Source organism: Staurois parvus, unplaced genomic scaffold (assembly GCF_062004578.1).
Source record: "Staurois parvus isolate SC_StPar_1 unplaced genomic scaffold, SC_StPar_1.0 ptg001008l, whole genome shotgun sequence".
Taxonomy (NCBI): domain Eukaryota; kingdom Metazoa; phylum Chordata; class Amphibia; order Anura; family Ranidae; genus Staurois; species Staurois parvus.
This window is the reverse complement of record NW_028318804.1, coordinates 1,579,895-1,605,275: the sequence shown is the minus strand read 5'-3', so window position 1 is coordinate 1,605,275 and position 25,381 is coordinate 1,579,895. Positions and strand designations below refer to the sequence as shown.

The following is a 25,381-nucleotide window of genomic DNA, read 5'->3' as shown; positions in this document are numbered from 1 at the left end:
AGACTTGTGCCTTGCAGCACCGGGGTCCTTGGATCAAATCCCATCCAGGACGACATCTATGGAGTGTGCATGACCTTCCTGTGTTTGCACTCCAAAAACACGCTATAGGGTTCATTGGCTGCTAAATTGTCCCTAACATGTGAGATAGAGACCTTAGGTTGTGAGCTTCTTGACAGCAGGGATTGCGGTGTATGCGCTATGTATACACAGAGATGGGCTCCATGTTTGCGTCAAACATAAGTTCAACTCGAACATCGGCTGTGTGTTCAGCGAACGCATGAACAGAAAGGGCGTTTGGCGGGCTGTTTGCCCACCACGCCCCACAATGCACTGCGCCCCGACAGTGCATTGTGATTGGCCAAAGCAGTGCTTTGCCAAACAAAAATTATAACAATTGCTTGTGAGCCACTATAATAGTGATAACTATTAAAAATGAATAATTGTTCGTAAAAATAAAATTGGTCGTGTTCTATGTTCTATTATGGTTCGCTGATCGCATCCCCCTGACGAAGCCACGTGACCCGGTGGCGCAATGCGTAGGGGAGGGGCTCCGACGTCACCACGCACTCGGGAATCAAACAGACGGCGAGTATGGGAAGTGCGGTCAGCACATACAGAGGAAGCTACATTGTATATTTTAAGGCGTGATTTGTTTTTAAACATCGTAAGTACACAACTTGCTACAAATAAAAAGGTGTTTTAAGGCTAAGGCACTATATTTCTCTTTTGTTTCATGTGTACCATCATATCGGGAGAAACAAGGAGAGATGGAGAAGTAAATCAATAGTGCTTTGCCAATCACAGCACATGACGACGCCATCACAGTATTTAAGAACTGTCATCCCAGCGCAGCTTTCAGACAGCGGGAGCCAGCGTCGAGAGGGGAGCGTTTTTTTTTACTTCTTTCGGGTCGCCGGTGGCGGCGGGCATGATAGAAGTTGGATCTACTGAGGCGGAGTTTTTTAATTTTTAATAAAATTAAGTTTTTTCCACAACACTAATTTTTTTTGTGAATGGGTAGTGGTACCATGTACCGCATACTCATTTACATTGGGGGGGGGGATCTGGGGGCCTCCTTTTTAAAGACCCCCAAAACTACCAGCCTGTGGGGAAGAGGCTCTTATCCCTATCAAAATGGGGACAAGGTGCTTTGGCTGCCCCAAAGAACCCCCTCTTCATATTGAGGGCATGTGGTATGGTATAGTTCGGGAGAGGGGGGCACTTGCACATTGCCCCCCTTCCTGACCTGCATGCTCAGACAGGAGTCTGGTATGGATTTTAAGGGGGACCCCTGCACATTTTTTTTGATTTTATCATGGGGGTTGCCCTCAATCCATACCAGACCTGAAGGGCTTGGTATGAATTGGAGAGGGGGCTTGCCATTGTTTTTTTTTAATTGCCAATTCTTTTTACATTCAGCTGTCAGCAGGGAACCCCACTGACAGCTGAAATATAAATGTCACTAGTACAATACCGCATGACTTAATAATATAACTCACGCCATACTTTATTAGCTGTGCAGGATCATACTCGGATGCGGCAATATACCGCTCAATAAATTGTCCCTGTTCGAAGTTCTCAGTCGAAGTTTTGGTAAGTTCGAATGTTCGGCCCCGATACAAATGGGGGAGTTCAGCCCATCACTACTATATAATATCGATGGAGAAAAGTTAGCCTGGTGTCTGCCACAGCAGCGCCCCCTACTGCTTGCACTGTACTCATTGCAGGTTCTGGTTAGCCCTCTGTATGCAGCAGCAGCGCCCTCCAGTGTCCACACTTCATTTCTTGCGACTTCTGGTTTTCTCCTGATTCACACTGATTGTTTTTATATCTTGATTTCTTTTTTTAACCCCTGCTTCACACCTATGAGACCGTGCGGGCCACGTTTTGCACGGTCACGGGAGCCCATTCAGTTGAATGGACTCCCGTGCCCCTGACACGTAGGGAAAAAAGTCCCTGCATTTCTTTGGAAAACGCAGCCCGCACGGGAACCTCGGGTCCGCAATTCTTCTGTGTGGGTGGATTTTCATGCGGATCTGCAGCCGCACCACCCACACAGATGTGAACCTAGGGTAAGTGTTTTTCCTTTCACAGTTCCATGATGTACATGTGTTAGAATCACTTATGTAACATCTGACTTTTACTTTCCTGTTGAATTGCAGCATGCGTACAGAAAAGCTTTAGAATCGTCTGTTTCTGCTATTCTAAAAATCCTATTCCCAAATTCACAATGAAAACTAAAAATACACTATAAATCATGTGACAAAAATAAAAAACATAAAAAAATATACATAGAAATGCAAATTGCATACAGTGTCACAATTTTGAAGTGTCCAGTGCTAAATTCATTCAGATGAATGTTAAAAAAAAAAAACCAAAAAGCTTAACCCCTTCACGCAGGTGCCTCCCGGCCTTTTAAGGTTTCCAGAAGCTGGGAGGCAGGAAGGGGTTTAGGGTCATGTGACCGCCGTGATGCGCTGTCACATGATCAGGAAAGGTCCTGATCGAAAGAGGAGATCGGGACCTTTCCGTGAGTACAGGACATGTGTGCTGGGAATGTGCAGGGCACGCACTCTCGGCACATATGTCCTTTTTTAATAGAATGCACATTTGTTTGTGGCCGGCGTGAAGAGGTTAATAATGGCATGCAATTTCTAAAGCAAGCAAAGTCCTCTCTTGTATTAACCCACGGGTGTCAAACTAGCGGCCCTCCAGCTGTTGCCAAACTACAAGTCCCATGAGGCATTGCAAGATTGACAGTTACAACCATGTCTCCCAAAGGCAGAGGCATGATGGGACTTTTCGCAACAGCTGGAGGGCCGCCGGTTTGACACCCCTGTATTAACCAGTTGCCCTCCTAAAGATTTCCCCCCCTCCCTGACCAGGCCATTTTTTGCACTACGGTGCTGAGTTATTTTAAATGACAATTGCGCGGTCATGCAACGCCGCACCCAAATGAAATTTCCGTATTTTTTTCCCCACAACTGGAGCTTTCTTTTGGTGGTATGTGATCGCCTGTGCGGTTTTTATTTTTTGCACTATAAAAAGAAAAGGCCAACAATTTTGAGAAAAACTATATTTTTGACTTTTTGCTATTGAACATGTCCAGTAAAAAAATTTAAAAAATCAAATTTAGTCATAAATTTACACCAAAATGTATTCTGCTCCCTGTCTTTGCTAAAAAAAATCCCAATACGTGGAAATGAACAGGTTTACGTGAAAGTTATAGCATTTGCAAATGGTGGTATAGATACTGTTTTTTTTTTTTTCATTTTTACTAGTAATGGCGGCGATCAGCAAAGTATAGCAGGACTGCGGCGGGCATTCTAACACTGGGGGGGGGACTGGCTTCCCCAGTGACACCAATACAGTGATCAGTGCTACTAAAAAGCAATGACACTGTACTAATGGCACTGGGCAGGAAGGGATTAACATGAGGGGCAATCAAAGGGTTAACTGTGTGCTGGGAGTGTTTTACTATGAGGCTGTGTCCGTGTGCTTCACTGTAATCACACTGCTCTCTAATGTGCACAGCCATCCACAGCAGTGTGCCCGAGCTGACAGGGAGGAGGACTATTCGTAAACAAAACAGTCCTCCTCCCCATCGGAGATCCTCGGAAATTACTGGGTGCGAGTACAGTTGATCCAGGGAATATCCGATTCCCTCTTGGGGGATCAGGAAGGCTTTGCTGGTTTTTTACCTTCCTCTGGATCAACTGTGGGTGTAGGATTATAACTTTTTTTTTTTTTTATGGTTGAACTGGATGGACTTTTGTATTTTCTCAGCCAGACTAACTATGTAACTGTATAAAAATTGAATAAAAAATTATTTATTTTTTACATAGTATCCCGGGTCAGTATCCCTGATCACCACACCAGTCATATGATGACATTGCACTGCTGACAGTATTTAAAAATAAAATTGTAAAAAACCCCACAAATTTTATTCAATCTCGTTTGTTTAAAAAATTGTGACAAAAAGAAAATACAACTTTAAAAAAACTTGCCATGCCTCTTACTAAATACCCCAGACCGTCTACTTTCCAAAAAGGGGTCATTTGAGGGATATTTGTACTGTCCTGACATTTTAAAGGCCTCAAAAAATATCGGCTGTCAGTACATCAGGATTGATTGATTTTCAAATGTATATATCAGTTTGTAGACGTTATAACTCTCACACAAACCAATTAATACACACTTGGGATTTGAGACATTTTGGCCTAAATTTATAGAGAAATTTAGATTTATTTTTTACGTTTTATAACAGAAAGTATAAAATGTTTTTTTTTGTTTATGTAATAAAAACCTCAGTGGTGATCAAATACCAACACAAAGCTACTTGTGTGGAAAACAAATTATATAAATTTAATTTGGGTACACAGTTGCATGATTGCAAGAGAGGGGAGAGAGCCGTTACTGATGGGCGTGGAGAGGGGAGAGAGCCACTACTGATGGGCATGAAGAGGGGAGAGAGCCGTTACTAATGGTCGTGGAGAGGGCCGCTACTGATGGGCATGGAGAGAGCCGTTACTGACAGGTGTGGAGAGGGGAGAGAGCCGCTATTGATGGGCATGGAGAGGGGAGAGAGACGCTACTGACGGCATGGAGAGGGGAGAGAGCCGTTACTGACAGGTGTGGAGAGGGGAGAGAGCCGATATTGACAGGCATGGAGAGGGGAGAGAGCCGCTACTGACGGGCATGGAGAGGGGAGAGAGCCGCTACTGACGGGCATGGAGAGGGGAGAGATCCGCTATCGACGGGCATGGAGAGGGGAGAGAGCCGCTACTGACGGGCATGGAGAGGGGAGAGATCCGCTACCGACGGGCATGGAGAGGGCAGAGATCCGCTACTGACGGGCGTGGAGAGGGGAGAGATCCGCTACCGACGGGCGTGGAGAGAGCCGTTACTGACGGGCATGGAGAGGGGAGAGATCCGTTACTGACGGGCGTGGAGAGGGGAGAGAGCCATTACTGACAGGCGTGGAGAGGGAGAGAGCCGCTACTGACGGGCATGGAGAGGGCAGAGAGCCGCTACTGATGGGCATGGAGAGATCCGCTACTGACGGGCATGGAGAGGGGAGAGAGCCGTTACTGACGGGCGTGGAGAGGGGAGAGATCAGCTACCAACGGCGCAATCATCAGATAAAGTTAAAGTAACGCAGCGCCGTATCACAAAAAATGGCCTTATCAGGATGGGGGGTAAATTCTCTGGAGGGCAAGTGGCTAAATAACATACGTATATCAACTCACCCCCACAATAAAAAAAAAATTAACGTGTCTATGAGCACAATGGTCGGGGGGAGAGGTAGGTTCCCAGGCTGGATATATTTGTTTTTATACCTCGGTTAAATTTATGACAAAATTGAATTTTTTAAATTTTTTTACAGGACATGTTTAATAGGAAAAAGTCAAAAATATTTTTCTCAAAATTGGTTTTTTTGTAGCGCAAAAAATTTAAAAACGCACAAGCGATCAAATACCACCGAAAGAAAGCTCAATTCGTGGGAAAAAGACATAAATTTAATTTGGGTGCAGCGTTGTATGACCGCGCAATTGTCAAAGTAACGCAGTGCTGTAGCGCAAAAACATGGTCTGGTCAGGAAGGGGGGTAAATCCTCTGGAGGGCAAGTGGTTAAACTTTGACAATACAACATGGATGCTGATTGGTTTCTATGCAGAGCTGCACCTGATTATAAACTCTCCACTTTTAGTAAATAAACTCCTATTGGGTTGATTTACTAAAGGCCTCTTAGATTGTAAGCTCCCAGGATCAGGCCCTCCTAACCCTCTTGTATTGAACTGTATTGTCTGCCTGTATATTGTAAAGTGCTGAGCAAACTGTTGGCGCTAAATAGCCCTCAAGAGTTGGTTGTGGCCAGTTCAGTGGATTGCTGTAGGAAAGTCCTGGATTGTTTCTTGGATACACAGAATATAACTGGATATAACATTTATAGGTAAAGTTGATCCAGGGAATATCCGATTGCCTCTCGGGGGATCAGGAAGGAATTTTTTTCCACTGCAGGAGCAAATTGGATCGTGCTTTGCTGGGGGTTTTTTTTGCCTTCCTCTGGATCAACTGTGGGTGTATGATTATATTTTTTTTTTCTATGGTTGAACTGGATGGACTTTTGTCTTTTTTCAGCCAGACTAACTAAGTAACTATGTAACTATATAAATACTGTATAATAATAATAAATAAGTGCACAGAGCTTAGTAAATGAGATGAAGCTTCACTTTGCAAAGAATACCCAATCACTTGCAAGGAAAATTTAAAAAACTGAATTTTTGCTAGCACATGATTGGATGCTGCAAGTCAGCAGAGCTTCCCTTCACTTACTAAGCCCTGGAGCAAATGCACTTGCAAATTCAAAATACTAACATTGACGTACAAAGCTGTTCATAACACTGCCCCAAACTACATCACCGACCTGATATCCATCTACCACCCAAAACGTACTCTCCGCTCCTCACAAGACCTCCTACTCTCTAGTTCCCTGGTCTCCTCCTCCCATGCCCATCTCCAGGACTTCTTCAGGGCTTCCCCCATCCTCTGGAACTCACTACCTCAATCCATCAGTCTGTCACCTACCCTCCTCACCTTTAGGCGCACCCTGAAAACACATCTCTTCAGAGAAGCCTACACCACCCTCATCTAACTGCTGATCTCCGCACTCCCCACCACTCCATCCCCTACAGCTATTTCCTCCTGTACCACTCTCCCCTCCCTCCTAGATTGTAAGCTCCAAGAAGCAGGGCACTCGAACCCCTCGTGTATTGTATTGTTACTGTACTGTCTCCCATTGTAATGTGCAGTGCTGAGCGAACTGTTGGCGCTATATAAATACTGTATAATAATAATAATAAGTGCATAGTCTATTTGCCTAATGCAGGCCATAGACGGTTCGAAAATCATCCGATTTTTCGACCGAAAAACAAATCGGCTGATTTTCGCACTGTTAGTGGGTTAATTGGTCGGCCGTTTTTCGGGTTATTTGCACTTTGAGATTATCGGTCATGTTGGAAAATTCACAGCCGATTTGGACAGATTTTCTCGGCAATGATGGCTAAATCAGCTGATCGTTTTAACAATAAAAAATCTGCGTGTGAGCCGTGACCTGCAAGGGACAGAAGTTATGGGGTGAACTTTATGATATAGTCGGCCGATTTTTTTAATCGTTGGTGGTAACGTCGGTGGAACAAACGATTTTTCTATGGCCTGCATAAATGAACCCGGAGATACAAAAAAAAAATACACCGATCACCTGCGTCTTGAACGTCTTTATTATAAATGACAACAAAAAACTAAACAAACACCACCACCTCTGTAGGATAAATGGGTTCTTCTACAATGAGGTACAGACTTCCCACGCAGGGCAGCAAGACTTGGCTCCACGTATACTGAGCAACCATTACAGACGGTGCCATCCTTGGCACGGAGCTTCCAAACAGAGAGGTGGACAGAAATAAAACACAGGGATACATTGCAGGACGGCCAACCGATTACACGTCAGCCTCTTCCCATAACAAACCACTTAGGGCCCAATTACATTTGTGCGGTGCATCGGGACAAACATTGACATGCGTGATGCCACGTGTTATCCTGTATTGCATCAAGGCCACCCGTTGAGAATAATGGGCTACCAAAACGCCAGAAAAATCGTACGGGTCACACAAATCTTATAGAAATGTGTTGTTTTAGTGTGCTGGACGGCTGCTTAAAATGAACGGCACAACATCACATCGATGAACGTAATGCATCCTAAGAGGAGCGTTTCCGCAATGCGTAGATCGGCATGGACACATGCCCTCCAGAAGAAAAGCCTCCACCTCCCCACCCATCCACAGTTCTCTACTGTCCAGCCAGAAATTGAAGATCCATTTATTTTTACGCAACTCCCATAACATGCGTTTAGGCATTGTGGTGCCATTCACTCTGAACATACTAAGGAAATTCACGTGTGTTGCAGCCCGCTAACACACCATAACGAGCTGCGGTATTAATTTTCAGGCTTGTCCAATCCTTGGGACATTTTGGTGTGTTAGCTGCCCATTAGTTTCAATGCAACGCATGTGCATTACTGCACTACTTGATTGTAAATGAGCCCCGAGTGATAAAAAACCGCAAATTCAAAGTGCAAAAAACATCATTAAAACGCTATAAACAAACAAAAAGTCGCCGTCTTTCTGATCCAAAAGACCTGTCCTTTGGAGGTTCAGCTGTACAAAGTAAATGTTCCCAGAAATAGGGATCATACGTGCTGGCGGGTTTGGCGCAAGGAAGGAACGTGCCCATGGCCAGCAGCCTGTCAATACCAGTGACAGGCTGTAACACGCAGCTGTTCTGAAGAGTACTCTCGCTTAAGGCGGTATGCATTCTAGAAAGTACACCTGGAATGCAGGAATTCCACATTTCCATGTCGCACCCCAGAACGCATGCGGTCCCAAATGCGAGTACTGCTCAGAACTGCTGCATATTCCAGCCTGTTCTTGATTTTGACAGGCTACTGGTAACAGGCTGTATACTGCATCTGTGCGTCGCTTGCACCCAAAAATGCCCATTTTTTTGGCACCAGCTGCACGCGAGAGCCCTTAGCCCTGGGTCGCACCAAATGCGGCTTTGAAATTGTGCTACTTCATGCGATTTCAAGGCCACCAATCAGTGCAATTTCATGTGCGGCTTACGGACATCAGTGCGACTTCATGTGCGGCTTACGGACATCTGTGACTTTATGTGCGGCTTACGGACATCAGTGCGACTTCATGTGCGGCTTACCGACATCTGTGCGACTTCATGTGCGGCTTACCGACATCAGTGCGACTTCATGTGCGACTTACCGACATCAGTGCGACTTCATGTGCGGCTTACCGACATCAGTGCGACTTCATGTGCGGCTTACCGACATCAGTGCGACTTCATGTGCGGCTTACCGACATCTGTGCGACTTCATGTGCGGCTTACCGACATCAGTGCGACTTCATGTGCGGCTTACCGACATCAGTGCGACTTCATGTGCGGCTTACCGACATCTGTGCGACTTCATGTGCGGCTTACCGACATCAGTGCGACTTCATGTGCGGCTTACCGACATCACTGCGACTTCATGTGCGGCTTACTGACATCAGTGCGACTTCATGTGCGGCTTACCGACATCTGTGCGACTTCATGTGCGGCTTACCGACATCAGTGCGACTTCATGTGCGGCTTACCGACATCAGTGCGACTTCATGTGCGGCTTACTGACATCAGTGCAACTTCATGTGCGGCTTACCGACATCTGTGCGGCTTACCGACATCAGTGCGACTTCATGTACGGCTTACTGACATCAGTGCGACTTAATGTGCGGCTTACTGACATCAGTGCAACTTCATGTGCGGCTTACCGACATCTGTGCTGCTTACCGACATCAGTGCGACTTCATGTACGGCTTACTGACATCAGTGCGACTTAATGTGCGGCTTACTGACATCGGTGCGACTTCATGTGTGGCTTACTGACATCAGTGCGACTTCATGTGTGGCTTACTGACATCTGTGCGACTTCATGCGCAGATGTCAATGCAAATCGCACATGAAATCACAAAAGATACTTCGGGAACCTTTTTCAAAGGCGGTGCGAGTCAGTCACTATAGTCGCGGTTCCACGCAACTTTGATCTGCCAACTGCGAACTGGGGGCTAAATGTTAAAAGCTGCCAACACAAAACCGACTTAAAATCTATCTCTAAGAGCTGTAAAAAGGAGTCTGTAAAAATTCCAAAGCGTAAAAAAAATAAAAAAGGAAGGAAAAAGACTTCGAAAAATAAAAAGCGCATACTGCTGTTGTTTCGGTAACAATGCCGACTGAACAGCTAGTTTATGGAGTTCTGATTTGGAAGGTGCAAAACTGGGCAACTGTCAATGAATACCCATCACCCGCAGTACCAGGGGCGGACTGACAACTCATGGGGCCCCCGGGCAATAGGTGATCATGGGGCCCCTGTGTCCTTGCCCAAACTCAAAAAAGCCTATGAAAAAGGTACCAGGGGCATCTCATGGGGCCCCCTACTGACCCCGGGTCCTCGGGCAGTGCCTGAGTTTCCAAATGGTCAGTCCGCCCCTGCGCAGTACTTATAACAAGTGGAAAACAAAAAGTGTTGCAATTTAAAAGAAAAAAAAAAAGGAGACTGAGGCTTTACTAGTCAAACCATCAGACAACTGTCCGCACACTGCTTACGCTCAGCAAGTGTCAGAGGACTAGAATGGGAACTGCGTAAAATATTGGAAGGCAAGATATCTGCCTCTGTAACCATCAAGAGAAAAACAAATCCTCTATACCTGGGAGGAAGTCACTCTGCACAGGTGTTCAAAGCAGTGTATGACGTGCAAAAACGGTTGCAATGTTTGGCGCGTGCAAAAACGGTTGCAATGTATGGCGCGTGCAAAAACGGTTGCAATGTATGGCGCGTGCAAAAACGGTTGCAATGTATGGCGCGTGCAAAAACGGCTGCAATGTATGGCGCGTGCAAAAACGGCTGCAATGTATGGCTCGTGCAAAAACGGTTGCAATGTATGGCGCGTGCAAAAACGGCTGCAATGTATGGCGCGTGCAAAAACGGCTGCAATGTATGGCGCGTGCAAAAACGGTTGCAATGTATGGCGCGTGCAAAAACGGTTGCAATGTATGGCGCGTGCAAAAACGGTTGCAATGTATGGCGCGTGCAAAAACGGTTGCAATGTATGGCGCGTGCAAAAACGGTTGCAATGTATGGCGCGTGCAAAAACGGTTGCAATGTATGGCGCGTGCAAAAACGGTTGCAATGTATGGCGCGTGCAAAAACGGCTGCAATGTATGGCGCGTGCAAAAACGGTTGCAATGTATGGCAAGTACAAAAACGGTTGCAATGTTTGGCATGTACAAAAAAGATTGCAATGTATAGCAAGTACAAAAACGTTTCCAATGAATGGCAAGTACAAAAACAATTCCAATGTATGGCAAGTACAAAAACAATTCCAATGTATGGCAAGTACAAAAACGTTTCCAATGTATGGCAAGTACAAAAAGTCACATGACTTCCACCATCATCTCCTGCCAGGTGTCTTCATCAACTGACTCCTGCCAAGAAGAATTTATAAGTGCTCAGTGTACTGTCCAGAGGGGCCTTATCCTTTAATCCGCATATTCTGATTGGTAACAGTTGGAATCCCGCCTCTTCTAGTTGCGCATGAGCGGACAGTGGCGACGCATTACCTGCACTGAGTGCTGCCAGTGCCAGCAGGAACGGCAGAAATACTTGAAGCAAACCTTAAAAGAGAAGGGGAAAATATTACACTTTTTTGCAACATTGTACATGTGTTCACTGGGCTGAGGGTCCTTTCACATGGGGAGGACGCCTTTAGCGGATCCGCTTGTTCAGCGGGGTATTTCTCTGCTGATCCCCGCTGAGCAAGTGGATGACAGGTGGTGCAGAGCGGACACAGAGCAGCTCGCTCTCCTCACTGGGCGGTTGGATGAAAACGTACCGCCTGTCCGTTTCCATCCGACCCGATCCCATGGATAGAAGGGGAACTGGATCCCCATCCGTCCCTGTTTTGTGGGTCGGATCGGATGTCGACAGGTGTTTACACCAGCCACTCCATAGAGGAGAATGGAGGTTCCGATCGGGTCCGTCTGAAAAAAACGGGCAGGCAAACCCAATCGGAATGTCCATGTGAAAGAGTCCTATGTTATAACCAATATGTGATGCAAATAAATACATTTCTATAATAACAACAGATAAAATTCAAAACACTAACACTGATGTATAAATCCGTTCATAACTCTGCCCCAAATTACATCACCGATCTTGTCTCTAAATACCACCCAAACCGGACTCTCCGCTCCTCGCAAGACCTCCTACTCTCTAGCTCCCTTGTCTCCTCCTCCCATGCTCGTCTTCAGGATTTCTCAAGGGCTTCACCCATCCTCTGGAACTCCCTACCACAGGCTATCGCCTACTCTGCTCACCTTTAGGCGCACTCTGAAAACCCATCTCTTCAGGGAAGCCTACCCCGACTCCCAGCTAATACTGGAATCCACTACTCCTCCTACCACTCCATCCCCCACAGCTATTTACCTCTTGTACCACTATCCCCTCCCTCCTAGATTGTAAGCTCCCAGGATCAGGGCCCTCGAATCCCTCTTGTATTGAATTGTATTGTTACTGTACCATCTCCCTCCATATTGTAAAGCGCTGAGCAAACTGTTGGCGCTATATATGTCCTGTATAATAATAATAAGTGTTCCAATAAAAACTGTTGCTGTTCATTAATAACCGCTTCCATCCGACCCGATCCGACGGATGGAAGGGGAATTGGATCTCCATCCGTTACTTTTTTGTGGATCGGATCGGATCGGATGTACACATGTCCGTTTACACCGACCACTCCGTAGAGGAGACTGGAGATTCCGATCGGGTCTGTCTGAACGTCCCTGTGAAAGAGTCCTATGTTACAACCAATATGTGATGTAAATAAATACGTTTCTATATTAGTGTTCCAATAAAGACTGTCGCTGTTCATTAATAACCTCTATCAGATCATCTGCATGTACTAATTATTATTATTACTTTTCTTTTACACAGAGCTGTATCCCCCAACCATCTAAAATAGTGCAATTACCCTTAACATACCAAAAAACATATGAACCAAAACTAAAAACAAAAGTCTTTCATAAACAATTCACCATTGCACTCTTAATCCATATGTGGTGTTCTTTGTGCTCCATGCAAACAAACTTTGAATGCTCTCCCTGCACTCCCAAAGATGCTGATTGGATAAGCGAAACGCGTCGGATAGAACTTCCGGTGACATCACTTCTGGCCCGTAGAGCGTACACCGAGGCAGTGCTTCTGGGTCTGCATGCAATTGTATTCTGCAACTTTTTATCAAAAAAATATTGTACTGCACTATGGTGGTTCCCCTTTCTGTTGCCCTATTATCTGTTTGAGAGATACAAGAGAGGTACAAGTTCCCAGGAGGACCGTATTCACAGACAGTGGTGGAAACGTGTTGGAGGATAACAGTGGAGGAGTACAGATGTGGAAAGTTATTACACTCACATAAGTTGTATTACAATCGCATTTAGACCCCGAAACACCGCCTCGGCATGCGCTCCACGGACCATAGATGACATCACCGGATGTTCCGTCCAACACATTTCGCTTATCCATTCAGCATCTTTAAGAGCTCCTGCAGATGGTCGTACAGGAAGAGCACTCAAAGTTTGTTTGCATGAAGTACAGAGAAGAACACATATGGATTAAGAGTGCACTGGTGAACTGTTTATGAAAGAAGGATCACTGAACGTTGGACGAGACTTTTGTTTTGTTTTAGTTCATATGTATTTTGGTATGTTAAGGGTAATTACACTACTTTTGCAACACTGACCACTTTCAAAACCAAAGCACTGGACTGAAGATAAAAACTACGAGGTGCGACAATTTAATTCCCAGAATGCTCGCGGCGTAGTGAGTCACACAGTCATCTGCACTTGAGCGTGTTGTGACATCCTCTAACTTGCACACGTCTGGGTCGCAGACCAGTTGACTCATGGAGAAGAAATAACACGTGTGGGCTGCACTGTTTTGCGTGAAAACCAGCAAATGTGGGAGTGAAACTTTAGCTTTGTCACAACGGGCTTATAGTGAACATTCCATGAAGAAATCGAGTGTTTTTGAATGGCAAAGGTGGTTTAAGGAAGGGCTGGGAAGATGTCCATGATGAAGCAACGGGCAACCAACTTTGTTGCTTGGAAGTTCTCACAAGTCAAATAAACTGGTGCTACACTAGTGTAGTGGCCAAAAAATACACAACCACATTGGAATCAACATAAAAGTCCTTCAAAGTCTCTTTAGAAGAAATATTATCTTGTGTACTGCTAGTGTGAAGATGCCACCCACCATCCGTGCTTCTGTGATTCATCTGTGTATAATGCCACCACCAGATGTACTCTCACCTGGATCCTCTGACCTCACATAACATGCTTGGTCAAAATGCCCTCTTCTGACCTCACATAACATGCTTGGTCAAAATGCCCTCTTCTGATATCATATAACATGCTTGGTCAAAATGCCCTCTTGTCCCTCTATGTGGACAATCCAGAGCAATCCAAATAATGGAAATCTTGTTATCCCAATCTTCCTCACAACAGCACTCTGCTCTTTCACTACTCCACTCAGCACCATGAAAAAAACACTATAGTAGTGCTTATCCTTTTATAAAATGTATTCATAAACTAGAAAAAAATTGCACTCATATTATACAGGTGCTAGATCGCACCAGATATATACAGCCCCATTATGCAATGTAGCAATCATGTGCAATATTATCACAATGCTTGTAAGGTTACTGCACTTCTGCATCAACTGAGCATCATGACAGTATCCAGGCCCTTCCCCGATGCGTTTCGTCACAGCTGTTCCAAGCCTTCTCCACACCTTTTTCTTCCCGTCATTCTGGTACAGATTAATCTTAGTTTCATCCGCCCAAAGAATGCTTTTTCAGAACTGTTCTGGCTTTTTTAGATGTTTTTTGGCAAAGTCTATTCTGGCTTTTCTATTCTTCAAGCTTATGAATGGTTTGCACCTTGTGGTGAACCCTCTATATTTGCTCTCATGAAGTCTCCTCTTGATTGTAGACTTTTACAATGATACGCCCACCTCCTGGAGAGTGTCCTTCACTTGTCTGAATGTTGTGAATGGGTTTTTCTTTACCATAGAGATGATCCTGCGATCATCCACCACTGTTGTCTTCCATGGACGTCCATGCCTTTTTATGTTGCTGAGCTCACCAGTGCGTTCTTCTTTCCTCACAATGTACCAAACTATTGATTTGTCCACTCCTAATGTTGCTGCGATCTCTCTGATGGATTTGTTTTGTTTTTGTGAAGCCTTACAATGAACTGTTTCACTTGCATGGACAGCTCCTTAGAACTCATGATGGAGGTTCACAGCAACAGATTCCAAATGCAAATACTACACTTAGAATCAACACCAGACCGTTTAACTGCTTATGTGATGAAGAAATAATGAAGGAGTAGCCCACACCTGGCCATGAAACAGCTTTTGTTTCAACTGTCCAATTACTTTTGGTCCCTTGAAAAAGATGGGATGGCTATTCTTAAGAGCTGTAATTCCTAAACCCTTCCTCCAATTTGGATGCACATACCCTCAAATTAAACTGAGAGTGTGCACTTTCAGCCCATATCCATTATATAACTATAGCTTGAATATGTGTTGGTAAATACCTGAAAAAATCTAAATTTGTGCGTGTGCCCAAATATATATAGACCTAACTGTATATATATAAAGGTATCTGAAAGGTCAGTTTGTCACGTCACCTCTAACTACCTACTCACGAGTCAAACATCTCCAAGTGTCATGATAATAATTTACAATTACCTTATCTCTGCAGAAAAATGGACCTGGCTGTATACTGCAAACCTGGCACATAGAGTTCTCCAGGTACGGGTCAATCTGAATCTGGAAAGAGAAAAACAACTGCCACTGAACCGCACTGCACCCTATACAATTCCATGAAATACAAAGCAACACAACTCCAGATCATGGGTCTCCAAACTACGGCCCTCCAGGTGTTCAGGAACTGCAAGTCCCATGAGGCCTTGCAAGACTCTGACCGCCGCAGGCAAGACTCCCAGAGGCAGAGGCATGATGGGACTTGTAGTACTTCAACAGCTGGAGAGCCATAGTTTGGAGACCCCTGCCTAGATCAATTCCAGAATCATCACCTGCTCCTCTGATCACCTCAATCTTTTCTGGCAGGCTGAAGACAGCTATGGTCTCATTTATAGGCATCCTTACAATATTTAAAGGTTTGCTGCACTGTTTCATACCTTGGGAAATGTCCTTTCCACCTGGCTGTTGCCCCATTCACTTGAATAGGTTGCGTTGAACACGACAGGGGGTGTAATTGCTGCTGCGGCTGCGAAGCAAAGCGTCGCGGCCATGGCATGTGTACACCCCCAGCTGCTGCCTCTGCAGCAAGAGTGCTTGAAGGGAAGTAAAAATATTGCTCAACCACAGGGTTTTGCCACCACAAAATCACAAGCGTAAAAGAGCCCTTAAAGTGGATTTATACCTCCACCAATTTTTCATTTTAACTGGGCCCTAGGAGCTTTTAGCCATAGTGTGCACATCATATTAGCACAGCATATTAGCACCTGGAAAGCAATCCCGTTCCTGCCTGCCTACTCTTCCTTCCAGGTGCCGACTCTTTGGTACCTTGGTTGGCCCAGTCCAGGATGACACCACTCATGCACACAGGGGCCAAGCGCAAAGCAGTGCCGTAAACGGACACTGAGCTGCGCATGCGTGCCCCAGTGTACACCAACACTGACAGGCAGAAAGAAGGGTTTATGACAGAAGATGCCAATAGGGTCTCTTCTGTCATAAAAATCCTACCTGTCAGCTTTTTCTTTTAAATTCTTTAACCTCTTCCCATCCGGCCCATGTATATAAACGGCCGGATGGGAGCAGTGCAGGAGCGGGTTGCTGTTCATAAACGGCACCCGCATTTTCAGCCTGTGCGCGCTCCCTGAGAGCGCGCGGCACCACAATCTGCTGCCCGCTGTGTCCTCGCTGTGTGTGTGTGTGTGTGTGTGTGTGGTTTCGATCATGTGATCACTGATCACATGAATAGTAGTAAGCAAGATGTACTTCTGACATCATTGCTTACTACCTGTGAAATCTGTGAATGATTACAGAGGTCACATGGTACAGGGCCATTCACAACAGCCTTGTACCATGTGACAAGCTGTGACCAATCACAGCTCACACAGTATTTCTCAATGGCTGCAGGAATGCAGCCAGAGAGAATGAGAAATGATTGCTTTTACAGCCTTTATGGCTGTAAAGCAATCAGTGTAAAAAAAAATCTTCATCACCCCCCACAAGTAGTAGTGTCACTATGGTGCCATTGTACTGCTAGGGTGACAGTATGGTAACAAAAAACAAATAATATAAAAAAAATAAAAAAAACATTTTGAAAAATTATAATTTTTGGTTATAAACTAATTTGGGTAATTTTTTTTTACTAAAAAGATAACTGAATACATTTTGTACAAGATTTATGATGAAATATTATTTGCAAAATTGTATAAGAAAAACAATTTTTTCAAAATTTTTGGACTTTTTCATTTATATAGCAAAAAAAATAAAAATCCCAGTGGTGAATAAATACCACCAAAATAAAGTTTTATCGGTCTCAAAAAAATGCTAAAAAATTCAATGGGTACAGTGTTGCATGACCGCGCAATTGTCATTCAAAGTGTGATAGCGCTGAAAGCTGAAAATTGGTCTGGACAGGAAGGGGGTGAAAGTGTCCGGACTGGAAGGGGGGGAAAGTGTCCGGACTGGAAGGGGGGGAAAGCGTCCAGACTGGAAGGGGGGGAAAGCGTCCGGACTGGAAGGGGGGAAAGCGTCCGGACTAGAAGGGGGGGAAAGCGTCCGGACTGGAAGGGGGGGAAAGCGTCCAGACTGGAAGGGGGGGGAAAGCGTCCGGACTGGAAGGGGGGGGGGAAAGCGTCCGGACTGGAAGGGGGTGAAAGTGTCCGGACTGGAAGGGGGGGAAAGCGTCCGGACTGGAAGGGGGTGAAAGTGTCCGAACTGGAAGGGGGGGAAAGTGTCCGGACTGGAAGGGGGTAAAAGTGTCCAGACTGGAAGGGGGAGAAAGTGTCCAGACTGGAAGGGGGTGAAAGTGTCCGGACTGGAAGGGGGTGAAAGTGTCCGGATTGGAAGGGGGTAAAAGTGTCCGGACTGGAAGGGGGTGAAAGTGTCTGGACTGGAAGGGGGTGAAAGTGTCCGGACTGGAAGGGGGTGAAAGTGTCCGGATTGGAAGGGGGTAAAAGTGTCCGGACAGGAAGGGGGTGAAAGTGTCCGGACTGGAAGGGGGGGAAAGTGTCCGGACTGGAAGGGGGGGAAAGTGTCCGGACTGGAAGGGGGTGAAAGTGTCCGGACTGGAAGGGGGGGAAAGCGTCCGGACTGGAAGGGGGGGGAAAGCGTCCGGACTGGAAGGGGGGGAAAGCGTCCGGACTGGAAGGGGGGGAAAGCGTCCGGACTGGAAGGGGGGGGGGGGAAGCGTCCGGACTGGAAGGGGGAGAAAGTGTCCGGACTGGAAGGGGGTGAAAGTGTCCGGACTGGAAGGGGGTGAAAGTGTCCGGACTGGAAGGGGGTGAAAGCGTCCGGACTGGAAGGGGGGGAAAGCGTCCGGACTGGAAGGGGGGGAAAGCGTCCGGACTGGAAGGGGGGGGGAAAGCGTCCAGACTGGAAGGGGGGGGAAAGCGTCCGGACTGGAAGGGGGGGGAAAGCGTCCGGACTGGAAGGGGGTGAAAGTGTCCGGACTGGAAGGGGGTGAAAGTGTCCAGACTGGAAGGGGGAAAAGCGTCCGGACTGGAAGGGGGAAGAAGCGTCCGTACTGGAAGGGGGGTGAAAGTGTCCGGACTGGAAGGGGGTGAAAGTGTCCGGACTGGAAGGGGGAGAAAGTGTCCGGACTGGAAGGGGGTGAAAGTGTCCGGACTGGAAGGGGGAGAAAGTGTCCGGACTGGAAGGGGGTGAAAGTGTCCGGACTGGAAGGGGGGGGAAAGCGCCCGGACTGGAAGTGGTTAATAGAAAACTCACGTCAATTATCCAATCACACAAAAAGCAAATTCATGTTTAGGTCATCTTCACACGATGGGACATTCGAAGCAAACACAGCTAGAATTTAATAGGTGAAGATTTTGAACTCTTTTATGGCACAAGATTGCTGCTTCTCTGAAAAGCGATCCATGCTTTGGATTGCTTTTCAGAGGCACATTATTACAGTGATTAGTGTATATTTTTAGCACTGATCAGTGTATTGGTGTCACTGGTTCCCACAAAGTGTCATTTAGTGTAAAAATATCCACTGCAATATCAGTCCCACTGTAGGTCGCTGATCTACGCTATCACTAGTATATACAAAAAACAATTCCTGTATATGTACTATAGTTTGTAGACGCTATAACTTTTGCGCAAACTAATCAATATACAATTATTGGGATTTTTTAACCAAAAATATGAAGCAGAATACATTTTGGCCTAAATTTATAAAGAAATTAGATTTTTAATTTTTTTTTATTGGATGTTTTATAACACAAAATAAAAAAAAATACTGTTTTTTGGGGGTTTTCTTCAAAATTGTATTCTTTTGCTTATAGCGCAAAAAAGTAAAAACCGCAACGGCAATCAAATACCACCAAAAGAAAGCTCTATTTGTGGGGAAAAAAAGGAAGTAATTTTCATTTGGGTGCTGTGTTGCATGACCGCGCAATTGTCAGTTAAAGTAACGCAGCACTGTATTGCAAAAAATGGCCTGGTCAGGAAGGGGGGGGGGGGGTAAATCCTCTGGAGGGCGAGGGGTTAAGTTAGTCTGGCCACTGAAATGCATTAATGCTCAAGCACTAAAAGTGCCTAGCGCTAATGCAACTTACTGAGTGTGGTTTTAAAACCTCACATATACCCTGTGAAGGGACTGACCTCAGGTGATACACAGAGATGAAACAAATCCTACATAAGTTGTACCTGTTTATCTATAGCCGTCTGTCCACTACAACCTTTCAAAGTGCAGAATTTACACAGCATTTCTCAGCTCTAGAAGGCAGGGGGCGGGGAACTAAAGTTAAGCCAGTGAGGAGAGCTCTGAGAGCTGATTGGAGAGAAGAGACACACCCCCTTCACACCACTCACCGGAAACACCCTGAAGCTGTCAATCACTGGCTGTGCCCTCCCCGTCACCATTCTTCTCTTGGTGTCAGGAAAGCTTGTTAGAAGTGACTCATATTTATAGCAGAGGAAAGAGGCAGTGGACAGAATTGACACTTAGTGCTCTGGACTGAGACAATTACACACTATAGAGGGATATGCTTTGTTCATATTTCACGCCTGAGGTTTACAAGCACTTTAAAACCAGCAAGTATAAGCAGCTTCAAAGCATTTGGCTTGGATGAGAGTCTACCACACCTACCTTCTTGATGAATTTTGAAGTTCTTACTTCCACAAAACCCGCACTCACCGCCTTAAGGTAACTGTGCTGGTTGTTGAAAATGACGCGTCCAGAACCTGTGCAAAATGAATGTAATAAACACACATCACACAAATAAAGATAAGAAAGTTCAACCCCAGCCCGAATCTGGATATAGTTTTCAGTACAATTAGGGATGAACGGGCGGACTGACAACTCATGGGGCCCCTGGGCAATAGGGGATCTTGGGGCCCCTGTGTCCTTGCCCAAACTAAAAAAAGCCTATGAAAAAGGTACCAGGGGCATCTCATGAGGCCCCCTACTGACCCCGGCCCTTGGGCAGTGCCAGAGTTTCCAAATGGTCAGTCCGTCCCTGGGGATGAACGCACGTCAATGGTGTGACCTGGGAGGAACAGTGCCAATGTCCTGAACCCGGTGCATTGCACTCTTTATTGAAATGTCAGATGACAAATGACATGACAAATGACAGAAGTTCATTATTGCCTATACTGTTGAAGAGATCACCTCCCACCCAGATGACAACTATAAGGGTGCAGGTATCACTGGGGTGGGTGGCACAGTGGCTTAGTTGTTAGCACATCTGCCTTGCAGTAAATGGGTCATGGGTTCAATTCCCAACTATGGCACCTCCTGCATGGAGTTTGCATGTTCTCCCTGTGCTTGTGTGGGTTTCCTCCAGGTACTCTGGTTTCCTCCCACACTCCAAAGACATGCTGGTAGGTTAATTGGCTCCTATCTAAATTGTCCTAGTTTCATCCCTGGCCATGTGGGATCTCCTGCATGGTGGGGGTTGGGGAAAGACCTGGTAATCTACCCTGTAAAATAATTGCTAAAATAATTCATGGAAAAAGTTGCTTCTGAGTCCATGCAATTGCCAAGGGTTGGATACAACTGAATGGATAGATAGATCACTGGGGTAGAAAGACAGAAGAATAATACCTGAAATGTTGTTACCTCTCCCCACTCAAATATGCTTTTGCTGCTATATGTCCCCATCTCCCTGCTGGGAATATTCCCTTCGCTATGGAATATTTTTCTGCTGGGGACAGAGGTTCTGACCTTCACCTAATGTATTCAAAAGTGGAAACAAAAATTTTGGCCAGAATTGGCTTTAACTTAAATAAAAAAACTGCTGCTCACCAATCGGGTACTTGTACCTATCAGTATCAATGCCGGCGTAGACCACTCCACCGAATAGGTCATTCATTATGTAGGCGAGGCCTTGAGCAATTAGCATGCCATGCAATGCACCAACAAACACCGTTCTGGTGCGATCCACGTGATGTGCTGAACTGAGTACAAAGCTGCTGTCTGCCAGCACCCAAGGAATGATTTGTATCTACAGGTCACAGAAAGACAGTCTGAACAAAACTGGTGCTCGTTAAAAAGGCAAAAAATCATTTTTACGGTTCTAGAATTCATCATGTGCCACCAGAAAACATACTGTAGTTTCCTGGTACTTCTGCTATACTGAGTTGTCAGGGTTACCTTCCTGTTGCGAAATCTTTGAGTTGACATTCTGTAGTAGCGTTCACTTGGCTCATCATATCTTTGCAAATTCAAGGTGCAGGAATGGAGTAGTGCTCGCACCGACCTCTCCGACTCAAAAACTAGATATGCATGGCCTGAAATGTTGAGAAATACAAATCTACAACACCACATCATTCACAGTTTTTGAGGGCCCTTGGGGCTCCCATAAACAGTAGTCTGTATCTTTATTCAATCTATGACTGTCTTCTGAAACATGTCTCCTCTGTATGGATGTTTCTAAAGCATGTCATCAGTCGATGGATGTCTTCTAAAGTACTGTGCGTCCCCAGTCTAGGGATGTCTTGTAAAGTACTGTATGTCCCCAGTCTATGGATGTCTTGTAAAACGTCTCCAGTCTATAGATGTCTTCTAACGCATGTCCCCAGTCTATAAATTTCTTCTAAAGTATTTCCCAAGTCTATGGATGTCTTCTAAAGCAAATCCCCAGTCTATAGAGGTCTTCTAAAGCATGTCCTTATTCTATGGATGTCTTCTAAAGCAAGTCCCCAGTCTATGGATGTCTTCTAATGCATGCCTTCAGTTTATGGATTTCTTCTTAAATATGTCCCCATTTTATTGATGTCTTCTAAGGCATGTCCCCAGTCTATCGATAACTTCCAAAGCAAGTCCCAAGTCTATGGATTCCTTCTAAAGTTTGTGTCCAGTCTATGGATGTCTTCTAAAGCAAGTCCCCAGCTGAGGGATGTCTTCTAAAGCATGTCTCTAGTCTAGGATTTCTTCTGAAACATGTCCCCATTCTACTGGTGTCTTCTAAAGCATGTCCCCAGTCTACGAATGTCTTCTAAAGTATGTCCCTAGTCTATGGATGTCTTCTAAAGAATGTCCCCGGTTTATGGATGTCTTCTAAAGCAAGTCCCCATTCGATGTGTGTCTTCTAAAGCATCTTCCCAATCTACTGATGTCTTCTAAAGCATGTCTCTTATCTATGGATGTATTTTAAAGCCTAGCCTCAGTCTATGGATGTATTTAAAGCATGTCCTCAGTCTATGGATGTTTTTTAAAGCATGTCCCCAATCTATGGATGTCTTTTAAAGCTTAGCCTCAGTCTATGGATGTATTTAAAGCATGTACTCAGTCTATGCATGTCTTTTAAAGCATGTCCCCAATATATGGATGCCTTCTAAAGCAAGTCCCCAGCCTATGGATGTCTTCTAGAGCAAATCCCCAGTGTATGGCTGTCTTCTAAAGCATGTCTCCAGTCTATGGATGTCTTCTAAAGCAAGTCCCCAGTGTATGGATGTCTTCTAAAGCAAGTCCCCAGTCTATGGTTGTCTTCTAAAGCAAGTCCCCAGTCTATGGATGTCTTCTGAAGCAAGTCCCCAGTCTATGGATGTCTTCTAATGCAAGTCTTCAGTCTATGGATGTCTTCTAAATCAAGTCCCCAGTCTATGGATGTCTTCTAAAGCAAGTCCCCAGTCTATGGATGTCTTCTAAAGCAAGTCTCCAGTCTATGGATGTCTTCTAAATCAAGTCCCCAGTGTATGGATGTCTTCTAAATCAAGTCCCCAGTCTATGGAGGTCTTCTAAAGCAAGTCCCCAGTCTATGGATGTCTTCTAAAGCAAGTCTCCAGTCTATGGATGTCTTCTAAAGCAAGTCTCCAGTCTATGGATGTCTTCTAAAGGAAGTCCCCACTCAGTGGATGTCTTCTAAAGCTTCTTCTCAGTCTACTGATATCTTCTAAGGCAAACTCCTCATCTATGGATGTCTTTTAAAGCCTAGCCCCAGTCTATGGATGTATTTAAAGCATGTCCTCAGTCTATGGATGTCTTTAAAAGCATGTCTCCAATCTATGGGTGTCTTCTAAAGCCTGGCTGCAGTCTATGGATGTCTTCTAAAGCATGTCCCAAGTCTATCAATCTATGGATGTCTTCTAAAGCATGTTCATATTCTATGGATGTCTTCTGAAGCATGTCCCTGGTCTATGGATGTCTTAAACATGTCCCCAGTCTAGGATTTCTTCTGAAACATGTCGCCAGTGTATGGATGTTTTCTAAAGCATGTCCCCACTATCTCAACCCTCTAACTGCCACTTTCTGCTAGATAGCTTGGTCTGTTTGGAAGCAGACAAATAAAAGGCTTAGCAGTTGGATCAACAGGTGAAAATAAAACTCAAAAATAAAACAAAAAAGAAAACAAATGCAACCACCACATCTAAAGATTGGTAAGCTGTAATATAATAGATTTTTGTTTTGTGGTTTAATATAGCTTTAGGTACATTTAGAACCTATGCTCTGGAGCAGAGCAAACTATGTGGCTTGCCATGGATGCTGATGGGAGGGCATTAGAGCTAAAAATTCATAACAGCAGTATTTACAATCTGCAGAAAAACTGATGTACGGTGGGGAAAATAATTATTTGACCCCCTGCAGATTTTGTACGTTTGCCCACTTACAAAGAAATTAAGGGTAAATAATTTTTATCAAAGGTGTATCTTAAATGATAGATGAGTAAAATAAGTATTTGATCCCCTGCAGATTTTGTACGTTTGCCCACTTACAAAGAAATTAAGGGTAAATAATTTTTATCAAAGGTGTATCTTAAATGATAGATGAGTAAAATAAGTATTTGATCCCCTGCCAAGCAACAATAATTTTGGCTCCCACAGACTGGTTATGTGCTCATGTAGTACACAGATTAGTCCTGTCAATTTAAGAAGGTGCTCCTAACGACAACTCATTATGTGTAAAAAAGACACCTGTCCACAGAATCTCTTGTAGACCTACATAAGGCTGGAATGGACTACAAGACCATCAGCAAGAAGCTTGGTAAGAAGGAGACAACTGTTGGAGCGATTATTTGCAAATGGAAGAAATACAAAATAACCATCAATCGCCCTCGGTCTGGAACTCCATGCAAGATTTTGCCTCATGGGGTAAGGATGATCATGAGAAAAGTGAGGGATCAGCGCAGAACTACATGAGAGAAGCTTGTGATTGATCTCAAGGCAGTTGGGACCACAGTCACCAAACAAACCATTGGTAACACAATATGCCGCCATGGATTGAAATCCTGCAGCTTCCACAAGGTCCCTCTCCTCAAGAAGGCACATGTACAGGCCCGTCTGAAGTTTGCCAATGAACATCTAAATGATACAAAGAAGGATTGGGAGAAGGAGCTGTGGTCAGATGAGACTGAAATTTGAGCTCTCTGGCATTAACTTGACTCGCTGTGTTTGGAGGAAGAAAAATGCTGACTATGACCTTAAGAACACCATTCCTACAGTCAAGCATGGAGGTGGAAACATTATAGTTTGGGATTGTTTTTCTGCTAAAAGTATGGGCCTACTTTGCCGCATTGAGGGGCCATTAGACAGGGCCATGTATTGTAAAACTTGGATGAGAACCTTCTTCCCTTAGCCAGGACACTGAAGATGGCTCATGGATGGGTCTTCCAGCATGTCAATGACTCAAAACATATCACCAAGGCAACAAAGGAGTGGCTCAAGAAGAAGCACATTAAGGTCATGGAGTAGCCTAGCCAGTCTCAAGACCTTAGTCCTCTAGAAAATGTATGGAGGGAGCTGAGACTTCAAGTTGCCAAGCAATAGCCAAGAAACTTTAAGGATTTAGAGATCTGTAAAGAAGAGTGGACCAAAATCCCTCCTGAGATGTGTGCAAACCTGATAACCAACTACAAGAAACATCTTACCACTGTGCTTGCCAACAAGGGTTCCTCCACCAAGTACCAAGTCATGTTTTGCTTGGGGATCAAATACTTATTTTACTCACTTAACTAAAACTCCATTTATAACATTTGTATCGTGTTTTTTTCTGGATTTTTGGTTGATATTCTGTCT

The 25,381-nt window shown here is 44.9% G+C and overlaps 1 protein-coding gene across 1 annotated transcript in view; it reads right to left on the bottom strand.

The window, feature by feature from the left end:
* Positions 1-10,849: 10,849 nt before the first annotated feature.
* Positions 10,850-25,381, bottom strand: part of LOC149441279 (cytoplasmic polyadenylation element-binding protein 1-B-like) — a 29,501-nt gene continuing 14,969 nt past the window's right edge. The window contains exons 6-10 of the mRNA XM_089657560.1: positions 21,522-21,658; positions 21,174-21,372; positions 20,016-20,110; positions 15,416-15,496; positions 10,850-11,280 (exon numbers count right to left, since the gene is read on the bottom strand). Coding sequence (XP_089513686.1) covers positions 11,191-11,280; positions 15,416-15,496; positions 20,016-20,110; positions 21,174-21,372; positions 21,522-21,658 — 602 coding nt within the window. The 3' untranslated portion in view covers positions 10,850-11,190. The remainder of the gene's footprint in view (positions 11,281-15,415; positions 15,497-20,015; positions 20,111-21,173; positions 21,373-21,521; positions 21,659-25,381) is intronic.